The 27,308-nt window shown below is 45.4% G+C and overlaps 1 protein-coding gene across 1 annotated transcript; it reads right to left on the reverse strand.

The window, feature by feature from the left end:
- STOM (stomatin) lies at window positions 1-27,294 on the reverse strand. The gene is made up of 7 exons (XM_082695321.1): window positions 27,101-27,294; window positions 14,913-15,016; window positions 13,745-13,817; window positions 12,592-12,674; window positions 9,174-9,377; window positions 8,107-8,241; window positions 1-2,019 (listed from the first exon to the last, which is right to left on the reverse strand). The coding sequence occupies exons 1-7, from the start codon at window positions 27,159-27,161 to the stop codon at window positions 1,825-1,827; spliced, it is 855 nt and encodes a 284-aa protein (XP_082551447.1). The 5' UTR covers window positions 27,162-27,294; the 3' UTR covers window positions 1-1,824.
- Between the last annotated feature and the right edge of the window lie 14 nt (window positions 27,295-27,308).

Raw genomic sequence — 27,308 nt, forward strand, 5'->3', positions numbered from 1 at the left:
TGAGTAAAAGTGCACACTTTATTGTTATGTACAGCATTGGAAAGGGAGGCCATGTGGAAAAACCTCTCACACCGACACTCAGCCTAGAGACCCCTTTTATGCTCCCTCCCTCTCAAGCAATTTAATCCCACCCCGTTGGGCTATGAATCCACAAGGCAGAGAGGTGAAGACTGGTTTCTGCAAATAGGGAAACTCCAGAAACAGAAAGCACGGTTACCCTGAACCCGAGAAGAGATTTTCAGCCAGGGTATGGAGTTGTTTCCTGGCCCTCATGGGTTGCAAGCTCACCAAAGAGAGAAGAGCATTATTTAAAATGAGTAACTTGAGTTCCAAGTCAAAATGCTCCATATACACTTAATCAAACTCAGCTTGGAACCTGGATACGTGGCTCAAGGTTTCCTAAAATAAGCTTGGACATGGGCGATCGAGGAGGGGACACTCCTGGTGTGGGACTGACAGTGATCTAGCTAAGGACGGACATGCAGGCTGAGCTCTGGGCAGGGAAGACTTCTCTAGGTGAATTCAGAGCCTCGAGGAGGAATGTCACCAGCCGGGTTTTCAGGCCGACAGGAAGAATGCCAGGTTGCTCAGATTCACCCCATTTGCGAAACTGAAGGTGCTCCCTATTACTGCAAAATGAGCAACCGTGGTCCAGAGGGGCTGACCACTTCCTCTTTCAGCATTGACCTTGGTGACGGAGAAAGGATTCCGCAAATAGAAAAGAGACCTAGATCTGTATATATGTCCTAAGTTTGACAGTGTCTTGCCAAGCTCATTGGCTATTATGTGCCCAATATATTGTGAATTCCTTACAGTATTTAATGAACAGGACTGGTAGCCAACATATTTCACAGTGTACAAGAGTTAATAGCATGCAGACAGTAAAACAGAATGGCTTTCTGAAGACATTTTTTAAAAAAGTATTAGTCCTCAAGCTATTCGAATGGGTATATAAACAGTTGCCCATAGAACTTAGAGAAGTCTCGTTTAAAAAATCAGAAACTGTTGAGAACCTGATATAGGAAAATAGGCAAAAGTGAGAAAAAAGCACTTTTGTGACATGTAGCTGGTTTGAAAGAGCACAGAGGACTCATTTGGTCATAGAGAGGCTCAAAGAAGCTTCGAGCCAAAAAAAAGAAAAAAAACATATTATTCTTAAAAGATCTTTGTGACAGTGGATTTTTAAAAGTCTTTCAAGGGTTAAGATCATCTTTCTCACTGATCTTGACCATCTCCTCCAGTGTTGAAAGGTACAGGCAAGAAAATGCCTCCTTGAGACAGAGGGTTATTTCGAAGCACCGCCTGGGATTCGAAAGAGAGCGGATGGCAGGAATGTTTCCTTAAGATTCCCCGAAAGTAAGGCACGTGTGGCCCAGAGAAGCTGGTCATAGCCTAAGGTCTCTGCTTTCTGCAAAGCATTTGTCCAGTCAGTGGTGATTATAACCTATTTACTTGCCTTTGGGCTGGCTGCAGATAGAGGGTGCAGAATGACCCAGTGAAAAGTCAAAAGACAAGGGATTTAACCTATTACATGATGATCTAAATATATGAACTTTTAAATATTTTAAAGAGTAGGAAATTATCTCTTTTAAATCACCAGTCCCCTCCCCGCACTCCTCTTTCTCAGTATTTACAAGCTAACAATCTTCCTCTGTTGCTAGGATCACTACACATTCTAAGAACCTTGCAGTCAACATATGGAAAGGGAAAGAGCGGAAGGATAGCCGAGATCCCGCCCTCCTCTCTCCTCACAGGTTAAGGGCTGATTTGGTCCCCACTCTACCCTGGAAAGGAAGGGCACATCTTTGCATTGGCCTCCGAGGCTTACTGTTTTGCCCCCATGATGCCTTGCAACATGTCTATGGGCAGGGGGAAGACGATCGTGGAGTTCTTCTCAGCAGCGATGGTGGTCAGCGTCTGGAGGTACCGCAGCTGGAGGGCTGCTGGAGACTCGGTGATGACCATGGAAGCTTCTTTCAGAGCCCTGGATGCGTTCATTTCTCCCTCGGCAGCAATGACCTACGCGACAGGACCGGGGAGTGGGTAAAATGGAGAAAAAGGCGGTGTTCAAACAGCAGTCTTCAAACCTGGGTAGGTATACTCAACCTTGCAGGGCCGAGAAAAACGGTTTTAAGAAATCGATTTCCAGTTACCCAGTTTGCATACGTCCTTTATCCTCTATCTGATTTGCCCAAGTACGTGCCTGAGGTCAAGACATCCTCTTCTACTGTGACCTTTCTCGCACGCTTCAGGGGACCAGACAAGAGACAATTCGAAATACCGTTTAGAGGTTGGGAGAATGACCAATGACTGGATACGAATCCTTTTGCAAGTAAAATGGATTTCCAGTTCTTTGATTGCTAAGAAAGGAAGAGAACCTTACAGAACTGAAAGTGGATGACCATTAAAAATACTTCTTGAGCGGCGCCTGGGTGGCTCAGTCAGTTGAGCATCTGCCTTCCTATCTCAGGGTCCTGGGATCGAGCCTGGAGACCCCACCCTCACTGCCCAGCAGGGAGTCTGCTTCTCCCTCTCCCTTTAGCTCCCTCTGCTTACTGGCTCTCTCTGTCTCAAATAAATCTTTAATATATATATATTTTTTAATGAAGATGGTGTATGATTTTTTTTTTTTAGCACGTAAATGTAGGGGCAGTGCAAAGAATTGCATGCGTGACTTGCAACAAAACTTCCATTTCTACCCACTTATTTATGTAAACAAAAGTTCTGACTCCTTATATCTATAAAAATGAAAAGTTAAGACTGGAACTGATGTTTAGTCTTTTGGCAATAAGTAACAGACGGCTATGAAGACTTGAATTCTTTGTCTTGTTAAGAGAAACATTTCTAGTTTAAAAAAAAAAAAAAAAATTACTGAGAAGACATTCTGAGACATTTAAATGCCTTGCTTGTAGTCATGGGAAATTTTTTATAATAGTTTTAACTTCAATACTAAATGTGTTGCGGTACAGTAATAAAATGACTCATTACAAAATATATCATATTAGGAAAAGAAATCCGTGGAGGAGGCGGAGTGGAACCAGAAGTTCAAGGAGAAGAAGGGACAGTAAAATATGCCTGACCACGAAAACCTTATTTACGTATTTTAAATAGATGGTGGAGTAATTATGTCATTTGAATTTCACTGGGTACCTTTAAAAGAATGATGTTCACAGTTTTAGTGTGAAATGTCGATATTTAAAACATAACCAGGGATAATTATGCTCAGCCAAGTGTATCAATTCAAATAAAAATTTTTACAGGTCTATTTAAAATGTGTGATGGGACCATACAGTTTTTCCAGATTCTTCGAGAGGTTCAATGAGCATAAGAGCTTGAACATCACTGGGCAGTGGGGAGGCTTGGGAATGAGATGGGCTTTCACGCCAATCTCGAACCAAAAGCCTTACCAGCTGAGTGTCCTCACAGGGATAATTTAACATCCTGAGCTCTGGTTTCTTATTCTTAAAATGCGAGAGCACCTGCCTCCTCGGGCCACTGTGAGGAAGACAGAAAGCTGAAGCCAAATCAAGGCAGTTCCTTTCACTTCATGATCCTCTGAGAAGAGGGCTGAAGATACCGGGATCCGCAAGCTTCACTGGGCAGTTCCACTAGGATATTCGCACACGGATCTCAAAATATTCACGGTTCTTAATACTTCTGTGAGAATCAGGATCCAAAGCAATGGTCTTAGGACCAGTGGAGTTATGATTACTTACACCGTTACTGTTGGGGGCCACGTTAGGGGTCAAGCCCTGGGCAGGAGCTAGGGGTAGAGGGTGGATGCCCTCGCCTCCTTCAGCACCTGGTCAAGCAGGGGACAGAGACAGGGAAATTGGCTGCTTTGTTCCAGTGTGACAAATGTGGACAGAGGTGGGTGCGAGGCTCGGTGCCAGCGCTCAGGGGAAAGCAGTTTTTGCAGGTGAGGTGGTGAGGTAAGTAAGTTGAACAGGACAGGGCGAAAGCTTTGCTCTTTGGACAAAGTTGAAGAATACTTCAGGCAGCACACATGAAGAGATACTGTGGTATATTTAAAAAAAGCTGGCGTATTCCAGAAAAACGTAAGTGGCTGAATATGGTGTGAGGCCGAGGGGAGGCGGGGGTGCTTGGTCTGCAGGCTGTAGGCAGTGGGAAGCTGCTGAAGTTTCCAGCAGGAACCTCACCAGGTCTAGCTGGAGAGGACAGGCTGACAGATGCCTGGGGACGGATGGGGAGACTCGGTGAGGGGCCAATGGGACAGCCTCGGAGTGACCAGGGTGATTTGCCGGTAGCGGGGATGGAGGGAGGAAGGGGCTGGGGGGCTCTTCAGGAGGACAGTCGGCAGCATGGAGGCTGACTGGGCACAGGAAGGGAGAGGAACTGAGGCAGGGCCCTGGGTTTCTAGATTTGGGTGCCTGGGTGGTCCCATTGGGTTAGATGGGGGATATCAGATGTCGTATTACCAAGAGAAGGCAGTTTAGAGGATAAAAATCTCAGCTTATCAGAAGGTCTTACTTGGGTCTGTGAGAAGGGGCAGAAGCCAGGTACATGCCAAGTGCCTCACGTAACTGTGCTCTAAGGCAGGCACTGTACGTACAGAATGCAAAACGGAGCTCGGCCCCGAGGACAGATGACATGGGTTTTTCCATATCATCTCAGATGACCAGTTAGGCACTTTCCCCCCCCCCCAGTCTGGACATGGACCAACTGTAAAGCTACCTCATCTCCCACTACCGGCCAACACACAGTCTCTTGGCGGGGCAGCTGGACCTACCAGGCTGGGCACGCCGTATTGTCTAAACACTGGCGGCATAGATGCTGTGAATGGGACCTCAGAGAGCAGAGCCAGCTGCTCGTGGGGCAGCCCCATGCTGATCAACACTCCGTATCGCTTGATCCATCATGTGAGAGTTGGGCATTTTCAGGCCTGTGAGGCTGGTACTGTGGTCTCTCCTTCCAGAGCTGGGGTGGGCCAGGCGGGGAAGGGCAGAGAAAGGGGACTCTGCATTCCTGCACTCCCCCCTCTCAATTAATGGATGATGAGGCCCCGGGAATATGAGCCTGAAAGCACATGCCAGGCATTCTTTTCAGAGGCGTGAGAAAGGAAATCAGGAAGGATGCAAGCGGGAAAGGTACTACATTCAAGTCAATCAGAGCTAGTCTACACACTTGACAAAGAGGTTTGGCTAAGATACAGCCAAGCTTGCGGGACAATCTCTCCTCTTTTGTGCTGGGCTCCTTTCTCTCAAAACATGTTCCGTTCACTCTCTTCATTGCCTGGTGCTCCTCTGCATGAATTAAGCAAACTCTATCCATTCAACGGCAAGGGACACATGGGCAGTTTCCAGTTCGGGGTACTACAAATAGCTGCTGTGAACACTCCAGCGCATGACTTTTGGTAAACACGTGAGTGCATTTCTGTTGGATACACACTGCCAGAGGGCTTTCCAAAGTCTCTCTTCCAAAGAGACTGTAAATTTCCAAATTTCCAGTCAAAACAAAATCGGAGCACCAGGTCCTCTCTCCCCCACACTCGGTTCTTTTCTTTCTTTCTTTCTTTCTTTCTTTCTTTCTTAAACCATTCTGGTGGATATCTAGCACAGCGTCTGCATGGGATCTGAATTTGCATTTCCCTGATGGCTAATTAACTTGAGGAATTTCTCTCTGAAGTCTCTCAGAGAGAGACTTCTCCTACCTTTTCTTTCCCAGTTTACATACATATTTACATATTGAAACAGACTCCCTATTTTCCATGAGAACATGAATATATGATTTTGAATTTTTGGCCTTATGGTGGTTGCAGGGTTATTTTATTTTACAGAAAGGAGAGACTCCTTGTGATTCTATGTGATTCTAATCTTAAAGCCAGGCATAGCCCAGGTCCACTAGAATAGTCTAGATGGTCCCTACAGTCTCATCTAAGTGGGAGCACAGTTACTCAGCATTCTAACGGGTTTCCTCTGTCTCTTCCCATTGTTATTAGGGAACTTCCTTCCTCGCTCGTGAGAACACCTGCAGACAACCAAACCCATCACGGGAAGTCCAAAGGAGGCAGTGAGAAACAGAGGAGAGTTCTCATTTCTGTGGTCACTCATCAACCCTGTGACCTTGAGGAAACCACAGAAATTTTCTGAGCTTCAATTTTCTTCATCTGAACCATGGGATGGCAAATAAATTTCATTTTTAGAGCCCATTCCAAGTAGTTGAGGCTTGTTACCTGGAGGGCAATAGCAGGAGTCTGAGGTCAAGTCTAAGCTCAGTGGAAAACAGTGCTGCAGTTAATTACCAGCAGGGGAATAGGAGGTGGGAGAAGCAGCATCGGGGCCAGGTTATTTGTCGCCTCCAGAAGATATAACCTCTAAGGACATTTCAGGCTCTGACATTCTAAGTCGTCTATGTGGCTTGGAAACAGGGCTGTTGGTTAATGACATATTCTAGATAAAAGCAGTTCCTAATTTTCAAAATACTTATTAGCACACAGTAGGGCATCTTTAATGTTACCGGAAGTACTACTTAGTCTTCTCAGGGTGATGACTGTGAGAGCGAGCCCTTGAGGCTTCCGCAGCATTACCAGCTGTCCTCAGAAGCATTAGTTATCACGTTGGGAAAACCTAGCAATCCTGGTCAGTAGAAAATTCTGGGCATAGTCTGTCAAAGGAGCTACTACTCTATTTGGTGTTGGCTAAGAAATTATAGCACCTGACTTACATCTTAAAGGCTTCCTACTAGAAGGTTAGGGTTCTGTGCTTAGCCAGTTCTCTCCAGCTGCCACTATTTTCCAACATAACAACAGACTGGTTTGCTCCTTGCATCTTGGGAGATCTGTCAAGTCCACAGCAAGCCCTCTTATGTCAACTGACCCTCTTCCTCCATCACTCATATCTGCACAAGGGGCTGTGGGAGCTTATGAACATCTGACTTTGCCCTTTTGACTAAACTTTGACCAAAGATCTCCCTGCCGTGAATCTGGAATCAAGGCTGGTCTGTCCCCTTTAGTGTTCAACCAGGGAGGTATGGAAACTTGAGAGTCAGACACCCTGCTCTCAAGCTGTCAGCAGTGAGGTGGGGTCCAAGGGGTAGAATGATTAGCTCCCTTTGGTCTTGACCGCAGTGTGGTCCTGGGCTCCAACTCTGGAGACTTGAGTCTGCTTCCCAGCCTTGGGTTTGGCAAGCTATCTCTGTGTCCTTCTATATTAGCTCCAGAAATCCTCTTTCCCAGATTAGATGAATAGACATTTCCTCGACACCGCTCATGGGGGCCCCCACCATGCAGGCTGCCGAGGTGGGCAGGGATGGGGATGACCAAGGAAGAGGGGGGAGGCAGACATCAAAGAAAGAGGAGCGAAAAAAAGTTAAAAGGACAGAGAGGAAGAGGGAACAGTAAGAAGGAAGAAAAGCCTGAGAAAGAGAATGAAAGAGAAGACAAAAATAGGGAAGGAGGGGTGCCTGGCTGGCTCAGTCAGTAGAGCGTACGACTCTTGACCTCAGGGTTGCGAGTTTGAGCCGCACGCTAGGTGTAGAGATGACTTAGAGAAAAAATAAAAGCTTTGAAAGAAACAAAATAGGAAGGAACAGATGGTGAGCACACTGGCGGGAATACCCAGTTGCTCTGAACTCAGAACTGTTAATTTGTGCTTAGTGGGGGTCTGGGAACATAGGGTATGGGAGACGCGGTCACAGAAGACTGAGTGGCTCTGCACACACCACCGGGCTCACAGGATGTTGTGCAGTGAAGCAAGCAAAACAGAGAACAGGTATGGTACAAGCCTACTTTCGTAAAACAAACAGGCCAGCAGTCAAACACCCTCATCAGGGAAAGCGCCAGTATACACACTAAGCTGCCAGGGGCCGTGGCCCCTGGGGGCACATGACTCAGAAGCAAGAGGAAGGCTTTCACCTCGACATACACTTTAGGATTATTTCCATTTTTGTAACAACTGTGGTTTTGCTGTTTTGTAACTAAGAAGAAAACTCAATAGGAAAAACAAAGTATGGAAAAGAGATAAAGAAAGAAAGAGAAAACTAGAGAAAAGAAAAGAAAAGAAAAGAAAAGAAAAGAAAAGAAAAGAAAAGAAAAGAAAAGAAAAGAAAAAAAAAAAGAGACAAGACCAGAGCAGACAGCAAGTCTACCTTGGCGCGGGCCTCCCGGGATGCCTCTGCCTCTGCGGCCATGGCTCTCTGGAGCTGCACGGGCAGCTTCACGTCCTTAATTTCCACGCGCTCCACCTTTATTCCCCAGTCATCAGTGGCGTCATCCAGGGTACACTGTTCGGAAGAGAGAAGGCCAGCAAAGAAGGCTCAGCCCTGCCCAGCGGCCGAGGACAGACCACTGGGCTGGGGAGCGGACAAGGCGCTGGCGGAGATCTGGGGCAGAGGTTAGGTCTCCTCTGTGGGGACTGGGGAGCTGATCCTGGTTCTCTTAAAGAAGCTCATGCAGGGGTTGGCAAGCTTTCCCTCAAAGGGCCAGACAGTGGTTGTCTATTTTCAGTTTTCCCTGCAACTCTTAAACTGTGCCATTATGGGTCAAAACCAGCCGTGGATAATATATAAACAAACCAGTGCGTATGTCTGTATCCCGACCACACTTTACTAATAAAAACAGGTGGCCTGCTGGCTCCTGATCTAACGTGATTAAGCCACAGTACTTCTTTGTGCTTCATCAGGGTCCCTTTGCAACGGGAGGAATGAAACCTTCCTTTCTGTTTGCTGTGGTGGTTGTGGGCATCAGGTTAAGGTCACAGATTTGATACACGATGACATTGATAAATAACAAGATCTCGGATTTTAGTCCTTTATCTTTTTTGGACCAGCCAGGTTTAATTCATAATTTATGACTCTAGAAAGCTCGGGATGCATATGAATTACAAGGGAAGTCATGGGTCTCACGCAGAGAACAAAGCGTTAATGACACCCGCACTTTCTTGCAGAATGGCCTCAGAACTATTACGCTAAATGAAAAAGGTTAATGCTAATTCTGAGGGGAACCCTACGTGGAAGGGAATAAAAAAAAATTAAAAATTATGCAACTGAGCTGTTAAGCCATGAGATCTTTGTGTGAAAAATACTCCTTCCAGCGAGTTTCAGTGAAGAGAAAAAGGCCAGTCAGTGATTCTCCTGATTGGAATGAGTCAAAAGTTGTCAAACAACCGCTAACCCTCTGGCAACATCTCGGTATTTCTGGTGACTCACGGCCTTACCTGCATGTTGTGCGCGATTTCTTCTCTGTCAGAGAGGATCTGGGAAAGGTTCTTGGTGCCCAGGACGTTCCTCAGAGTTGTTTGTGCCAACAAACGGGTCGCTGAGTCGGCGTTGGTGATATTCGCCACGGCAAGGGTGGCGTTCTGCACGCGGTAATAGACTACGCCATCCACACTGATGGTCACCGAGTCCTTGGTGAGGATCTGTAACAGGATGGATGCCATTTCACACCTGCCCACCGACTCATTCTTTACGAGAACTGTAAGCAGTGTTGTTCTCTAGACCATCTTAAGATACCAGCCGATTTTCTGTAGTAAGTGTTATTGACAGAGTGTAGTGTGCCCTCCAAGTTCGGACACTGAAACCTAACCGCTCACATGATGGCATCAGACATTAGGAGGTGGGGCCTTTGGGGCATGCTTGGGTCATGAGGGTTGAGCCCTCATGGCCATCTATGAATAAGGAAGCAGTGCCTCGTCCAGGCGCTGAGCCCGCTTGCACCCTGACCTTGGATTCCAGCCTCCGATGGGGTGAACAATACCTTTCAGTGGTTTATAAGCCACCCAGTGTGTGGGATTTGGTTAGAGTCGCCTGAAGGGACTAAGACAACGCAGCATCCGATAGCTAACTATGCCTTTGGAATTTTAGTAAAATACATTCACTTATTCGCTAATTCAATCATTCAACAAATTCTGAGACACCACTCAGCAGCAGGCATGGTGCTTTCCGAGAGGGTGGGAAATCAAGGAAGCCGTGGCAGAAAGAAGCCCTGGCAGAAAGAAGGAGGGCCAGCTGTCGGTGGCAGGGCAATACTTGAACTATGTCTTACAAGAAGAACTCATTTCCCGAGGGGGCATGAGCATGTGCAAGGGCGGACGCATCACGCACGACATAGCCCGGTGCTGGGACAGAACCTAGGCTGGGTTAACTCTCTAAGGCAGCACAGTGACGTCAAACACAAAGGGAATGGGGACTGTTGTTACAGGGAGAGGTGAGGGTAGAAATAAATTTTACAGCATGCTACATAAAAATGCTTTCCAGGACATCATGCGTCCGGGCTTCTTCCCAGCCCCTTCTGGGCAGCTTCTTAGTTTGGTTTTCAGGTCCTCTGACAGCGGGCCACTGGTCTCACTCCTTCCCGCTCCCTGCTGCACACCTGCCACACTGGAGAAGGTGGAGGTCCCACACACATTGTGTTGTGTCCCAGGCCTTCGTGCAAGTGTCCCCACCCCACTTGGATGTCCTCTCCTCTCCCTCACACCAGAAGATTGGCACATGATGACACATCATCCAAGACACAGCTCTTTTCCTCATGAAACTCCCCTAACGAGGCAGGGCAAGCCACGATCCCCCCTGCACCTCACTGCAGCGACCTCATTGCTTCTCTAATGGACCATGTGTTTCTCTAGAGCACCTTGTCTCTGCTGTCTCTCGCACTGGCAGAGTGCCGGAGACAGAGCAGGTAGTGAATCAAGGAGCGAGGAACTGAAACGTGATCCTAGGAACACAGTGATTGTGGCAGAGTGTGCGAAGGAGGGTCAGGAGACCTGAGCCGTGCCTCCTGGACCTGCTTGGTCATCTCCAGTGAGGCTCTTAGCCTGCCAGTCCTACAGAGTCCTCATCTGTGAGATGGGGCTAATAACACAGTCCCATTCTGCACATACTGCTGGCAAATTGCTTTGAAGTTGAAGATCCAGCCGAACGAGACTCTTTTGGGAGTGTAAAGGGCTGTGTGACGGGTGGGTAGTAATGGCAGTGGTGTGCATTGCTCTTCTGTCCTGTCAGGAAGGAAAGCAGTCACCTCTTTTTTTCTGATAATCTAAAAATACTTCTAATAGTGTATTACCACGTTGGTGTGCAAATTAATGATTTCCCCCGATATGATCGGGAAACGCATATCATTTCTGAACAGCCTCTTGCCCCTGCAACTGCCACAGCCAGAGCTTTCTAAAGCTGCAGCTTCTCTGCCTACTGTTAATCGTCGGCGGGGTACTTCTCTTCCTTCATATTATGTTCAAGGGGGTCGGAAGAAGGACGGCTTGCCACGTTCCAATCGGCTGCAGGCTCAGCGGCTCCCAGGAGAGGAGGGAGCCGCTGGAAGGCAGCAGCTTACAGCAAGCCCGCCGGATGTCTGCAGCATTTACAGACGGAGCCTCAGGACTCCCAGCTACCCTGCGAGGGGCTCCTTCTAAGGGTCCGTCTTCTCTGAAAGATGGGAAAACGTGCAGAGAACACAGCACAGCTCTTAGCCCTGTTCTCGTGGGTAACGGTGACTGCTGGCGTCCCTCCATGCACGTGGATGATGAAGTCTGACCTCAGCCCCTGTCTGGATTGGCAGCAGCAAGGAGGTTCCTACGCTGGTTCCTGGGTTCGAGGCCAAGAGAAGGCGACCGAGCCAGACTCCACCAGCCTGCGGTGCACCTGGCTTCTAGCCAGGAAACACTTGGCACTCTTCTTCCGTCCCTCCCTTCATCCTGTTTCCAGGCTATCTATCGGCCTCGGTGACGACGCCTCCCCGGACACGTGGCCCAGGGTGGCCCTCACCGTCAAAGGCCACGAGGGAGTGAACGCGAGCGTCGGGTGCGTTTAGCACGGAGCTGCGGGAAACGCTTTCGGCGAGGAACCCATGGGGCTGAGCGTCGCTCCTGGCTCTGCCACTCTGGTCTGGTGGAAGCCCTTTGCCCCATGGCAGTTACGTGCTTTTCAAGGATCCTGCTGTGAGTTTCAACTGTGATATTCCTCACGAAGTAGTTTGAAAGAGCATGGAGTATGACTATTCCAAAACATTATATGCTTTATCTAAAAAGCCAAATGAGCAGCTCCTAATTCTGTATCTAGAATAAAATGAAGAACCTTAAGAAGAATGTTGCGCTAAGCTGGATTTCGTATCAGAAACCTACAGCAGAGAAGTGCAGTAGGAAAAAGGATGACAGATACAGTAATGCTAACACTAGGCTACACTTGGTAATAATAAACACGTAGGCACTTAACAATTTATTAGCCACTGGCCTAAGCACTATACGTGTAAGGTCTCAGGTAGTCCTCACAAGAACTTCTGAAGTAGGTTCTACTAGGGACGCGTGGGTGGCCCAGTCAGTGAAGTGTCTGCCTTCGGCTCAGGTCATGATCTCAGGGATCGAACCCTTCTACCTGTCCCCATTGCTGGCTCAGGCTCACGTGTGCTCTCTCTACCCCCCTTCCCCAAAAGTAGGTCCTACGATTCTAACCTCTAAATTTACAGATGATGAAACTAAGGCACAGAGAGGTTAAGGAACTTGCTCAAAGGCACACAGCTGGAAAATGGTGACAAGCAGACAGGCTCTACACCCATGCTCTCACCACCCTATTCTGTGCTGCTCTCATGGCCAGCGACTTTCACACATGACATCTGTTATCAACGGCATAAGACCACCTTACCTCCTGAGGAGGAATGTCAAATGAAATGGTCCTCATGTCCACCTTGATGAAGCTGTCCGTGCAGGGGAGAATAAAAAACAAACCTGCAACAAAGAAACACAGAACGTTATCGAGAGACACTGGTGCCTCATCCCTTCACCCTAACAGAATCAAAGGAATCAACGGAAAGAAGCCAGGTCGTCTCAGTGCACGAGCCAGATGCCAGGAACGCCAGCCTCCTGCTCCCTTGTGCCTCCTAAATGCTGCCACTGAGGCCCGTGACGTCATCTCCTGACTCCGCCTCCGCGGGCCATCTGGTCTTTACTTAGACCAACACGATCCTTCCCATGTCTTTCTGCATCTTCCGGGTTCTCCCCTTTGTCCCGTTTTCTCAGCCCACGAACCCCTGAATATGCCACATAAGGTCCTGCACGGCCTGCCCCGGCGCCCTTCTTCGGCCGCTCCCGTCTCCTCGAGCTCCATGCTCATGCTGGGCCGAGCCCCCTGCAGGCCCTTTCCCTCCCTGGGCCCGCCATACCCCCCTCGACATCATGCTGCCCACGTTGCCATTTCTACTGGGAATACCGTCCCTCTGGCCAACACCTCTCCATGCCTCAAGACTCAGCCAAGCTGTCATCACCTCCAAAGCCTGGTCTCATCCTCCTAGGTGGGGTCCGTCACCTGTCTCTGGGTTTCCACAGCTATCTGCAGTGACTTGGTCATGGTACTTATCACACGGGATTGTTAACTGCTTCCTTTTTGGTGTCCACTAGACGGCAAGCTCCTTGAGGGCAGGAGCTATGTTTTAGTCTCCCTTGAATTCCCAGAGCCTGGAATACAGTAGGGGCTGAAGGGAAGTTTGCCAGAACTAAGGCATAGAGAGTAAGATCTAGAAAGCCTTTAGTGAGTAGGAATTCTATGCTCAAACTTCCACAGTTGTGGCTCTTCTTGGCTTAACACAATCTTATCGGCGGGGATGGGAAGGGGAGGGGAGCCCAGGGAAGGAAAGGGCAATTGTAGCAAGACTGGCCAGCCCCACTGCTATTGTCACACGGCTTCTGTTACAGGCACTCTCTTCTACGTCAACAGAGAAGGGACCCACGTAAGGGAATCCACATCAACAAGAGGAAGAGCTTCGGTCTTCAGGCCAACGACCCAGAATTCTAGTACTGACCAGGTCCTTTGGCTCCTCCTTGTAAAATGCGACCCAGTCTAAAGATGATGGCTCGTTCATACTCTTTTATGATCTAGATGAAAAACACAAATAATAATTAAACATGAGGAGTACGAATCTTTATATACGTATTTATAGGCAGCTTGTTAAATATATATTCTGTTCTAAACAGGTTAGATGCCTCTATGTTGTTTTTTTCTCTAAAGTCTGAACAGTATCAGGGTGCCTGCCTGGCTCGGTCTTTAGGGCATGTGACCCTTGATCTTGGGGTCATGAGTTCGCGCCTCCTGTTGGGCATAGGGGATTTCTTAAACACATAAAACTTAAATAAAATAAAATCCAAACTATCTATAAATAACATGTTCGATGCTGAATTACCAAGCAGGATATGTATTTACTATTTTTTCAAGTGATTATAAAAGCAATAGATATTTCACTGTATAAAATTTGGGAAGTATAGAGTAGTATACAGGAGCAAATCCATAACTCCACTCCTCAGCTGTTAACGTCCTCACTCAGTTACTCATGCATTGGTAATAAAGACAAGAAATAAAAACAACTAAATTTCCCAGTTTATCTCCTGACTCCTTAAATTATAATCATAAAATTATCCAAAAATTCTTGGAGCATATTTTCCCTTCTTAGGAATATGTAAATGATAGTCATTTATCAAAGTATTAATGACTTTATGGAAAAAATAACCAGCAACTGGGGGGCCCTTGCCATATGCCAGGCATTGGGATAAGTATGTTTACAGACATTCTTTAATCCTCGCCATAGCCCTGTGAAGTGGGTGTCGCTACTTCCTCCCATCTTACAGGGAGGAAATGAGACAAAGGTCACACAGTGAACAATGGGGCCAGCAGCCAGTCCTCAGTGTCTTGACTCTGGACAGGACCACCCCAAACCCCCGACTTTGGAACATTTCCAATAGGGATCCTTCCTCTAACCTATGAGATGGGCTGCCTGGACCATGGCTGAAAGAAGTCTCCAGATTCCATTACAACAGGTGACTAGAGGGAAATTTCCAAGGGAGAGATGAAGGAAAAGGGATTCAGGCCAGCAGGTCTCTCTCTCTCTCTCTTTTCTACACAGATACACACAACGGGGGGCTTATGTAGTGAGGGGCTGACCCCTTGGCAGATGCAAGTGACGTCTTCTTTATTACCTTTATGCACATCCATACCGAGATGGGGAAAGTTATAACAGTGAACAAGAACGAGACAGCCACCAAAATCCAGCCACAAGGTCCAAGGCCTGTACTGGGGCTATCTGTGAAAACAAAAAATACACATCTCTTGTCATTGTTAATAGCAGACTCCCACCACCTTCATCCTCTGTCCACGGAACTCACCGATGCCTAGAATTCTACTGTGTTCCCTGGATTTCCCCATCTAATCCTTGTAACAACCCTGAAGAACAGGGGCTACTTTTTCTCATCTACTTAACATGATAAAAAAATTTCCCACATTATTTTTTATCCTGCAAACGTTTATTAGGTGCCTAATATTGATTATGCCTTGTGCTCTGCACTGACATGGTAAAAGTAAGACCCAATCCCGGCTCTCAGGAAGGTCTTGCCTGTCTCAGGCAAGACAGACAGATCATTACAACATTAGGTGGTAAGTGTCGACACAGACTGTAGAGCATTTTGGAAACACAGAATGGGAGTAACTTACATAGCTGGGACAGAGGTGACAGCGGGGTAGGGCAGGTAGGGGACTGTGGCGGTTGTCAGACGCATGTCTGGAAGGGTATAATGGTTAAGGAAGGTACCAAAAGGGTGGGGACGGAAGGCAAAGAGCATTTAAACTGAGGGCACAGATGAACTAAGGCAAACTGCGAGAGATTTCCTCTGGCATGTGCACCAACCATACTTTATTACCCTTTTCCCGGATGCTTAGACACACTGTTTCTGAAATGTATCACAAACATCTTTACACATAGTCTGGCTTTTCCAATTGCTTCCTTTCCTGCAACATGAAATAGCTCTTGTCTTACTCGGAAGGTAATAATACACACCCCCACTACAAGAATTTCAGCGGGACGGGTGTGGGAGTGGGATTAGTTGATCCAGAGATGATGAATATTCTTCCAAACCACACACATTTTTATAAATAAATTCTGTGAACTATTTCTCTCCCTTCTATTATTCTCACCTTATTTTTTTAGCCTTTGTTGCTATGCATCTGTGCTTAAAAGAAAATTATCTATTTATTTGAGACAGAGGAGAGAGTGAACAAGATGGGCCAGAGGGAGGGAGAAGCAGACTCCCACGGAGCAGGGAGCCCACTGTTGCGCTCGATCCCAGGACCCTGAGATCATGACCTGAGCTGAGGACAGATGCTTAACCAACAGTCCCCCAGGTGCCCTGCATCTGTACTTTTTCTGTTCTAATTTTTTACCAGCTACACGTGCACCAAGTTTAAAAAGTCCCAAAGTTCTCCAAGATTAATATAAAAAGAGAGCAGTCCCCCAATTACCTCTTCCAATTTTTCTTTCCTCAAAGGCAACTGCTCTGCTGGCTGAGTATTTTGGTCTATACTTCTCTGTTTCTAAATAATATGCTCGTTTTGTCACTTGTTGCTTTCTCCATTTTGAGCATTACTTATTGACTTTCCATGATGGAAGAGGATTTAGCTTCTCCCCCACCTCATAAATATACCCATCCTTCTAATTATATCATCATTTTGGTTAGATCATTATCAAATTTTACACTTCATGAATATGTAAATGCGATTCAATGCTGAGCCAGGTTGGGATGTCTGATTCGTGTTTCTGTCCCATGCAACTTTTTGTTTTTTTCTCCAACGTCTTGCTTTTTCCCTTTGCTTAGTTTTTAATGCATGCATTGATTCAACCTCAGACGTCTTATCAGTGGTCTAAATCTCCTCTCATAAGGGTCAGGTGTTCTACCAACTTCCTCTTCGAAGACAGTATCTCTTGGAGTGTGTCTGGACTTGCTCTCTTAGGTGGTGTGAGCGGTTGGTCCAGGGACTGCCTTTCCCTACAATCCTGAGAAACCCCCTTCTCTTCCGGGTTGTGTTTTGCACTTTCTGTACCCAGTGTCTGCCTGTTTCCTGTCTGTGGAGGGCGGAGGGATGGAGAACGCCCAGGGATACTATCACTTTCCTTATGAATCACAGAAAGCTTCTGCAGTATTTCCAGGAACAGTCTTGGTAATGAGAGGGAGAAGGGCTAGAGGGGAGGAGGCAGGCTGGGCCACGGTTACGGCTTGGAAGGGCGAGGATGGCAGCGAGCCAGGCCTTTGAATCCACGGAAGGCCAAGAAATAAGCAGAGTTGAAGCTGAGAGCCTGGGAGAAGAGGGACACAAGGTGGCACCCAGATCAAGGGCTCTGAAATGCAGGATGCAAGACCAGAAATGCTACAGATGACTTAATGGTTTTCTGGTCCTGTGTCACATTGTGAGGTAAAGGTCCTATGCATAAATGAATAAAAGTGTTCTACGTTAATCTCCCGGAGGTTTCTAAACTATAGTTTGTGGGGTCATCGATGTATCTACTGAGAGGATATTCCAAGCACGGACCTGTGCAGAAGCGGCCTGTGCAGAAGGCTCCCTCAGGCATTATTACAACTGATGATAATCCCAGCACCTCTGGTAGACGATATGTCGTAGGCACTGTGTTCAATTACTCGAGAAGCCTATCTCATTTACTCTTTCTTTATAAGTTAAGTTTTTTTTTTTTTTTAAAGATTTTATTTGTGAGACAGGGAGAGAGAACACTAGCAGGGGGAGAGGCTGAGGGAGAGAGAGAAGCAGACTCCCCACTGAACAGAAAGCCCGATGCGAGGCTCGATCCCAGGACCCAGGGATCATGACCTGAGCCAATGGCAGACACTTAACCAGCTGAGCCACCCAGATGCCCCAAGTATTTTTAACTCCATTTTACAAATGAGGTAACTGAAGCAACAAAGCTTTCCCAAGACCACAGGCTGGAGGAGGACCCGGGATTCAAACACAGGTCATCCTACCCCAGAGCCCACGTTCTAAATCAAGTCATTCCTTCTGTCCTTTGCCTCTGAATTAAAAAAACAAAACAAAACAAAAAAAAACAAAACAAAAAAAAACCATCCTCATGAAAGAAGATTTCGTGTTTGGAGCACTTTCCCAATACAGTATCCAAACTGGGAGAACATGGTAGGAGTTTGGAGAATGAAATCTGATATTCCTACGGAGGAAGGCCCTCCTATTTCCAGCTGTGCCTATTTATAGCAAAACAGTCTCAGGCTGGTGGCCAGGCTCAGGTCTAGGCTTCCAAAGTGAAGCAGATTCCAAACAAGGAACAGACTGGCTACAAATACTTTTCTGACAGCATTTGGTGCCTTCTAAAATACTGCCCCAAGCCTCATGTTCCCAGGCAAATTTCACAGCTCTCTGTCCTGAACATATTAGACTATAAACTCTCTGAGGGCAGTGATGTTTCTTATATTTCTTTTATCCAGCCCAGTCTTTTCTCATGGGTTGCATGTGCATACGTGTACGCGCCCTCAGTTTCCACTGTGATTACATGTGATTACAAACAAAGAGTAACAAGAAATGAAGTGGAGATCCTAAAAACTGGGCTTGGTCTTTCGCATCTCAAATGCTCAGCTAGAAATAATCAGTGCATACACTGGGGATGGCACCACTTCATACCATTCTAGTGCCTAAACTAGCCCCTTCTCAAGCCTGGAAATTCTTCCCCATCTGGTTAGAACTCTGAAAGGTACACAAATCACATTCCTCTGAGAGGTGAGGCTTCAGCTTCACCAGGATATTAGCGAACCCTTCAGAAATTCTCAGTTACTTCCCCAAATTTCATGTTCATTTCCTCCAAGTTTCTCATTCACTACCTTGAAGACTGGATCCGCCCTACCAGTTGGATGTGATAAAAAGGCAATAACGAGGACCCAGCATTCCTGAGATATTCTGGTTGATACCGCTGTGCTGCGTGGGAACACTCTGAAAGATAAGGGATCCCATGACACTGGGTTGTAAACTACTTGGCTGCAGTTAATTTTTTTTCTTTTACTACCAACTCTTCTGAAAACTGCATCAAATTTTTTTTTTAAGATTTTATTTATTTATTTGACAGACAGAGATCACAAGTAGGCAGAGAGGTGGGCAGAGAGAGAGAGGAGAAAGCAGGCTCCCCAAGGAGCGGAGAGCCTGATGTGGGGCTCGATCCCAGGACCCTGGGATCATGACCTGAGCCGAAGGCAGAGGCTTTAACCCACTGAGCCACCCAGCCGCCCCTGCATCAAATTTTTAACTAACTAAAGCGAAGTTTTGAAAATGGGTATGAGTGTATGTATCAACACTTTTTAACTCAATATTCAAACTGGGCTTATCTCCAGGGAACTGACAATGTTTTTAAAGATTATTTATTTATTTATTTGACAGACAGCGATCACAAGTACACAGAGAGGCGGGCAGAGAGAGGAGGGGAAGCAGGCTCCCTGCTGAGCAGAGCCCGATGTAGGGCTTGATCCCAGGACTCTGGGATCATGACCTGAGGCGAAGGCAGAGATCTAACCCACTGAGCCACCCAGGCACTCCGGAACTGACAATGTTTTTAAAAAAACACTGCTTTTTCCCCTCTTATTGTAAAAGCAAACTTGTTTCTATAAAAATTAGAAATTATAGCTAAAGAAATTAGAGAAGAAAAATTATCTATACTTCCCTTATCTCTAGATGGCGATGACTTTTCTGCCTTGCTATGTATCCTCTAAACCTTTTGTATCCTTTTTTTAAAAAATGAAATAATAGTATATATAATAATTTTGAATCTGCTTTCCCCTTATACTGTGAACATCTTTTCACGTCATATTCTTTATTATTAAAGGTTGAATAAGGACGGGTCTGGAAGAGATTATGCTGAGTGAAATAAGTCAAGCAGAGAGAGTCAATTATCATATGGTTTCACTTATTTGTGGAGCATAACAAATATCACGGAGGACAAGAGGTGTTAGAGAGGAGAAGGGAGTTGGGGTAAATTGGAAGGGGAGGTGAATCATGAGAGACTATGAACTCTGAAAAACAATCTGAGGGGTTTGAAGTGGCGGGGGGATGGGAGGTCGGGGTACCAGGTGGTGGGTATTATAGAGGGCACGGATTGCATGGAGCACTGGGTGTGGTGAAAAAATAATGAATACTGTTTTTCTGAAAATAAATAAATCAATTTAATAATAAAAAAAGGTTGAATAATAGTCCACTGTTCCATGAACCTAGTGAACATTTATGTTATGTCCAATTTTCTCAAATAGAAATTCTGCTGCATTGCATATATGCTTAGTAAAATTTCCATCCATTTTTATTGTGTAAACTAATTTTGATGAAAAGATGAAATTGTATAATTCTTACATTATTTCTTACACTCTGGCAGTGCCTTTAATTATGACTAATAATAGCCATTTATTGAATGTCTATCACATGTCAGCCACAAGTGGATTCCTTACATACTATCTTTCTAATATTCACAAATATCTGTAAAGTAGGTATGAAATACTCCTCCTGGAGTCCCCGAGTAATAAAGCAAAAGACTTCCTGAGCTGAGACAGAAGAAAACAAACAAAACCATGAAACAAATGAAACAAAACAAGTAGTATGGTAATTTTTGTTGGGTTAGCTTCCAAAAAAGCAGTAAAATAATCTTTTCAAGAGAGTAGCACAGGCATAATTTCAGAGCACTACATTGTTAATGATACAGTATCAGCTGACTTACTTAAAGGTCTACTGAACTTGACGCTGCTGGAAATCATGTGCAATAATAAATTCTATTTATCATTGAGATTTTGTTCTAAAGTTCAGAAGATTAGATTTCCTCTTCAGGGAAAGGCCAGAAAGGTCTTACATAATATCTGAAAATCTAACTCAAGTTTCATTTGCATTAATACACACAAAAAGAAAAAGATGAGCCCAAGGATTGTTGCAATGCCTGAACAGCAACATTTAAGGACAAGCTTTTCCTTCCCCTTTCCTGGAACGCAAGTGAAGCACTTTCCGTCTTCATGCACTGCCAAGAACAGTGCTGTTGGGGTGGAGATAAGAGGGCTGGGAATTTGGTCTCAAAAACATGCTAACAGCATGGTCCTAACAGCACCATTTAAGGATCAACAACAGTAGGTTGAAATGAAAGATCTTGGCAATTTTTGAATTTTTCTGAAAGGCATAAATATTCAGGATATCATATTTCTGATTATTTTTCCTTCTCCCTCTGCTCCTCCCTGCCCCATTCGTGTTCTCTCTCTCACTAAGATAAATAAAATATTCAAAAATAAATAAATAAATAAATAAATAAGACAAGGAAGGGAAGGAAACAATAGAAGAAAAGGAAAAGAAGGAAAATGTGAAGAGAGAAACAAAAATGAAGCAGCACACTACAGAGAGAAAAACATATGGAGGGAGAGAGGGGTTCAGATTAGCACACAGTAGGGGCTCAATATGTGTATGTTGAAAAAAAATGTTGGCATGTATCGGAGAATTACAACTTGCATTCGTTTGTGCGGAGGCTTTCAAAGCAGACAAGTGCACACTATAATCCGTCTTTCAAATGATTACTTTAATTAGGCATGGTTTCTAATTCTTCGAATGCCCTTATCCTTAAACCTCTAGGGAAGAAATTAGCCTCTGGGCTGGAGTGGCTAAAGGCCAGATGGTATCAAGTTAAAAACCATGGCCAGAGAGAGTACCTTTTCCTCCCTATTATAAACCATCTATGCCTACAAATACTGGATCAAAAGGACTGATACTGGAGAAGCATTTTCAGATCTCAATCACAAAATGTGTTTACCATGAGATATTAGAAAAAGGGCATGGCCAGACCCATTCAAGAAAGAGTTCCAATGCAAATTGAAATAAAGGGAGTCCTTTGCCTAGCTTGAAAAGATTATAAGGAAATTAAGTAAGTGTGAATATTTTCTTTCCCAAGTATCTTGGGGATTTTCTGTAGCTTTTCTTCATTCGAGTGTTCTAGTCATAAAACAGGAGGAAAAAGAGGTGAGGGTGTCATGAGTAATTTTAAATTTGAACCCCCTGAGTCTTAAAGAGGCCCCCTCTCCAAATTGCCTACAGCATTTAACTCACTCTTTCTTTTTCTCTTCCTTCCTTTCTTTCTTTCCTTCTTTTTTCACTTAACCATTTCTAAAAAACATTTATCGTACTTATAATTATCCTATTCAAGGTCCGTCTTCTTCATAGATTTTGATTTTTTTTTAAGATTTTATTTATTTATTTGACCGAGAGAGACAGAACACAAGCAGGAGGAGTGGGAGAGGGAGAAGCAGGCTCCCCACTGAGCAAAAAGCCCAATGCAAGGCTCTATCCCAGGACGCTGGGATCATGACCCGAGCCAAAGGCAGACTCTTAACGGAGCCAGCCAGGTGCCCCAGATTTTGATCTTCTTAATACAACATGGCATGATGGCTTCAAAGCTGGCTCTGCCATGTGTTATCTGTATGATCTTGTGAAAGTTTCTTAATTCTATGCTTAATCTATTCATTTAAAAATAGGGCTAATAGGAGTACCTCCTGAGAGGGTTAAATGTGAAGAGTAGATGAGCTAATACGATAGACATCTAGAGCATAACAGGTACTCAAAAACTATCTGCCAAGTAAATAATTGTTGAATACAGTTCAGAATCATTCTCGGTCCCAAAGCAGTTGTCAGAATGAGTATGCATGGGCTGACTATCGCCCATAGCCGGAAAGACAGAAACAGTTATATTCAGAAAAACTGGAGAAAAACAATTTCATAATGCTATTAAGTGAATTAAATTTAGACTAGACTTGAAACATATTAAGAGAGCAAAACCCTCCTACTTCTTCCGTTGGTTTTTTTTTTCTTTTTCTTCTTCCCTCCAGCTCCTTTACTTGGACGTCTTAAAAGTATCTACAATTGAGTTTTTCTCATTAAAGTCTTTGGAGGGCAACATCACTCTATCTAAAAATTGTGGGTGCCTGGCTGGCTTGGTTGGTAGAACATGGGACTCTTGATCTCAGGGTCATGAATTCAAGCTCCACATTGGGCATCGAGCTTCCTTTTAAAAAAAGGTATGTGTGGGGGGCGCCTGGGTGGCTCAGTGGGTTAAAGCTACTGACTTCCGCTCAGGTCATGATCTCAGGGTCCTGGGATCGAGTCCCGCATTGGGCTCTCTGCTCAGGAGGAAGCCTGTTTCTCTCTCTCTCTGTCTGCCTCTCTGCCTGCTTGTGATCTCTCTCTGTCAAAATAAATAAAAATAAATAAAACCTTAAAAACAAACAAACAAAAAATGTGTGTGTATGTGTTGGGGGGGCAGATAGAAGTACAGTTCTTCAACTGACATCAAGAAGCTAAGCAGTAGGTAAGAGCTCGGGGCTCTGGGGTCAGATTCCAATTCTACCACTAACGTTGCTCAGGAGTAATATAAGGGAAAAGAACAATACTTGTCTCATATAAAAACCAATGAGAAGAACTTGACACTCAGGAAGTGTTCAATAAATAGCAGCGTTATTTTTTATTACAACTCAAAGATCATATTGATACAGTTTATAGGCATAAACTTTTAAGTAAGTGAATTGCCTTCTGGGACCCAAACGCTGCTGAGAAAATATCAAGACTAACAATCTGCCTGGGGACTTTATCTCTAGAGGAGAAACAGACTACATCTAAGCAGGACAATAAAGTTCTAAACCATCTTGGACCATCTTTCATACAACTTTTTTTTTTTAAAAGATTTTATTTATTTGACAGAGAGAGATCACAAGCAGGCAGAGAGGCAGGCAGAGAGAGAGGAGGAAGCAGGCTCCCCGCTGAGCAGAGAGCCTGATGCGAGGCTCGATCCCAGGACCCGGGATCATGACCTGAGCTGAAGGCAGCAGCTTAACCCACTGAGCCACCCAGGCGCCCCTTTCATATAACTTTTTGCCCATTAATTTAAACTCCCTGCATAATTACTACATTTTCTCAATAGTCATTGTTAACTTCATTCTTTGTTTTCCCCATTAATGAATTACCTCAATAGTTGACTTTTTTTTTTAATTAAAATAAATTTTTTAATAAACATATAATGTATTATTAGCCCCAGGGATACAGGTCTATGAATCGCCAGGTTTACACACTTCACAATACTCACCATAGCACATACCCTCCCCAATGTCCATAACCCCACCACCCTCTCCTCACCCCTCTCTCCCCGGCAACCCTCAGTTTGTTTTCTGAGATTAAGAGTCTCTTATGGTTTGTCCTCCTCCCAATCCCATCTTGTTTCATTTATTCTTTTCCTACCCTCCAAACCCCCCATGTTACATCTCCACTTCTTCATGTCAGGGAGATCATATGATAGCTGTCTTTCTCCGATTGAATAGTTGACATTTTAATGTTTCAAAAGTACATTTACGTAAATTTTCTCATTTGATTCTTAAAACCTTGGGAGACAGTTACCGCCGGTAAGATTATACCCAGGACAGAGATGAGGAATTGGCTTGGGAGGCTGAGACTTAACCCAAGGTGACCCAGGTAGTAAGGGATGGTATTGAGATCTCAATTCAGATCCTTGAATTCTAAATTCCACTCTTGTTTCACTACACTAAACCATCTTATCATAAGTGTGTTTATAACTGGACAAAGTTGGTATGATTTTCACTGATACTTTACAACAGACTTTATTGCCAGCATCTTCAGAGACTAATCTACTGAAATGTCAGGCTAAATGCCTGGGCTTTACGTTTCTTTACAGGTCTCAGAGTATAGACAGACATTCAATAAGAATGGAGAAAGGAGAATTGACACATACTTCCTTTTCTCCACTGACTGTAATCTCTACCCTCTTTCTTTCCACACTTAACAATGTATTGTCATGATACACACACACACACACACACACACACACACACACCAGCTTTACTAGACTTGGTCATTGGTTTGAGTTAATTTATGACCATTGATGGTTTAACTCAGATTAATTATTAAAGAAGTTACAAAGCTCTCCCCAATCTGATCAGCTGTAACAACTGAAATAAACAAATCAGTCCCTTGATTCTGCTTATTTTCAGGCATTGTCCCAAAGGGATACATTCTGTTGACATGTCTCTTAATTATAATAATACATTTCTTTGCAATCCACCTGCACTATTTCATTACAAAGTGAATGCACTGGCTCTTGCTCTAGGTTTGGTCCTATTTATATTCCTGAGACTAATTGTCAACAAAATCATAAAAGGACAGAGTTTGGGCTTTTATATTCCACTGCCTCCCCCAGAAGCAGCCTTCTGGAGATGTCTTATTCAAGGGGTCTGGATTGAAGTTAGATTCCTTTGGGCTTTCCTCGTGGTCTCTCACCTTCAGTGAAGTACGAATGTCTGAGAAGGTCCTCTCTTGGGTACACATTTTGAAGATAGCTCTAGGGTAGGGAAAATGGAAAATCACATAGCCCGGGTTTGAAACCTGGCTCCGAGGCACACATGTGTGATTTTTCTATTCCAAGCCCTAGTTTCCTACCTGTAAAATGGTGGATAATGTTTTCCTTGTGGAGCTGTTAGAAGACTGCAATTAGATCATGTTTGTAAAGCACTTAGGCTGTGTTTGACCTATAGCAGGCACTCAATAAATTCTATTTAACAAATTCTAGTAATGGCTTTCCACCAGTGCTGGATCTCAAAAGTTTATATTAAAAAAAAAAAAAAAAGGTGACCTAGACTAAGCAAAATTTTGTTTGTATATATAATTTTCTGAGGAAGATGCAGTTTTCATTAGAGTCTGAAAAAAATTCTGTCTAAAAAAAAAAAAAAAAAGGTAATCATAGAGCCAAGAAAAAGAACTTAGAAGTGAGAACTGGTCTATAACCATGAAAAACCAACTAAAGGGATATTAAGTATAAATAAAGATCATGCATATTCCCAAAGAACATCTACAAACAGATTTCCCACTGCTTTCACCAAACTGCTAGTAACTATCCTCATAGTCCCTCTGTCTCCCACCAAAAGGTCAGTCAGAGCACAGAGGAAAGTATCCCACCCCCCTTCCCATCTAGGATATGACAATCAACTACAAAAGAGGTGGACTCCAAGCTTTAGGGTCAGCTAAAACCCAATATAAAGTATGGCTCCATTAGTTATAAACTGTGACTCTGAAGTAATTCAACCTCTTTTTCCTCGGTTTCTTCAAATACATCCTTCCCGTTACACTACTGATTTGGGAAAGTAACTCTCCAATGTGCTTAGCAGAGAAAAGTGACAGATAATGCTTGGAATGCTCCTGGGAAGGATCGCTGGGCAACGGAAATGGGACTTGGATGGGTGGACAAGGCTGGCTTTACAACTAGTCAGAATAGTTAAGTCCAATATCATGTTCTTTGTGGGGGTGCTGGAAAAGCTCACCCTTCCCCCCCTAAAATGTCATTCTCTATGTCAGCCTGTCTGAAATTCCATCCTTAGAAATAATTCCTTTGGATCACTAAGAGCCCCTGGGAGGGACTCAGCACCCCGGGGGAGGATTGTCACCTCTCTCTATTGGAACCCCACTCTCACCCCCCAAGGAGTTAGCCAATACAGGTTCAAGATGATAGCCTTCTCAAGGGTACTAGCTCCTTCCCAGGGCAACACCACGGAGCCACTCAAGATGGGAATACTTAAAAGAATTCCCAGTGAGAAACAAAAGCCCCAGAGGCGAGGTCCCTAGGACAAAGGGAGTAAAGAGGGGGCAGAAAACGGCAGAAGGTGAAGCTGGGAAGAGAGAGGGAAGAATACCGAAAAGAGACTTTCTTCTTTTCTTGCACAAACACAGCTTACTATGTGTGAGGGGCGGGGGGAGGGCAAAACCTCCCAGGTCAGTCTTGCTTCTTAATGTGAAATAGGCCAGGGGTGGGGCTGGGGGGCAGGAGTTCTTTCCAGTTCGGGAGAAGGGGTAGTCGCTCTGGGCAAAGTCTGGCTCAAGGGGATTGGGGGGGGGGGGAAGGGTCGCGCGACAGGAAGACCCAGGGTCCTGAGTGTGGGGTACAGGTCTGCGTCACTGGCCGTGAGTCACTTCCACATCTTGCCCGCCCGCATGCTACGAGATAAGGAACGCACAGCCCTGGCACAGGGCCTGGCATCTGGCAAGCGCTGGAGCACGCGAGCCCCTGCCATGGCTCTGGTATTGGAAACGTGCCCTGCAGCGGGTGCGTCCCCCGTGTGCCAGGCAAGCCCCTGTGCACTCTGCACCCTAACATCCCTCAAACGGACCCCAGCCTGCGGAACAGGATTCACGATTTTCAGCGTCGCCGAAGCTTAAAGCGGCGGTCGCACGGCTTAAAAGCGACGGAGGCGAGCCTGGGACACCCGGGCTGCGGCTAGTTCCCAAGGGGAGGGTTAGGGGAGGTGGGTGACCGCGCGGGGCTCACCCCTGAAGGAGTCGGGGAGCCGCCGGGCTTCGGCGTCTCCTGTGTGCCGCTTCTCAGCCATGCTGCCGGAGCCTGAGGCGTCGCTCTCCGGTCCTTACCAACAACGCTGAGGCGGCTTCCGCGAAGAATGAGCCGCGGAGATCCCAGGCGGAGATCCAGGGCAGAGACCCAGGCTGCAGTCCCGCCCCCTGCCCGCGGCCCAGCCAAT

This window comes from Mustela nivalis (genome assembly GCF_964662115.1).
Source record: "Mustela nivalis genome assembly, chromosome: 13".
NCBI classification, from domain to species: Eukaryota; Metazoa; Chordata; class Mammalia; order Carnivora; family Mustelidae; genus Mustela; species Mustela nivalis.

Coding starts and splice junctions, on each gene's coding strand:
- STOM (XM_082695321.1), bottom strand. CDS start 27,161: ATGGCTGAGAAGCGGCACACAGGAGACGCCGAAGCCCGGCGGCTCCCC. Junction 15,017..27,100: donor GCTCCCCGACTCCTTCAGGG/GTGAGCCCCGCG, acceptor TTGTTTTCACAG/ATAGCCCCAGTACAGGCCTT. Junction 12,675..13,744: donor AGGAGGAGCCAAAGGACCTG/GTCAGTACTAGA, acceptor TCTTTGTTGCAG/GTTTGTTTTTTATTCTCCCC.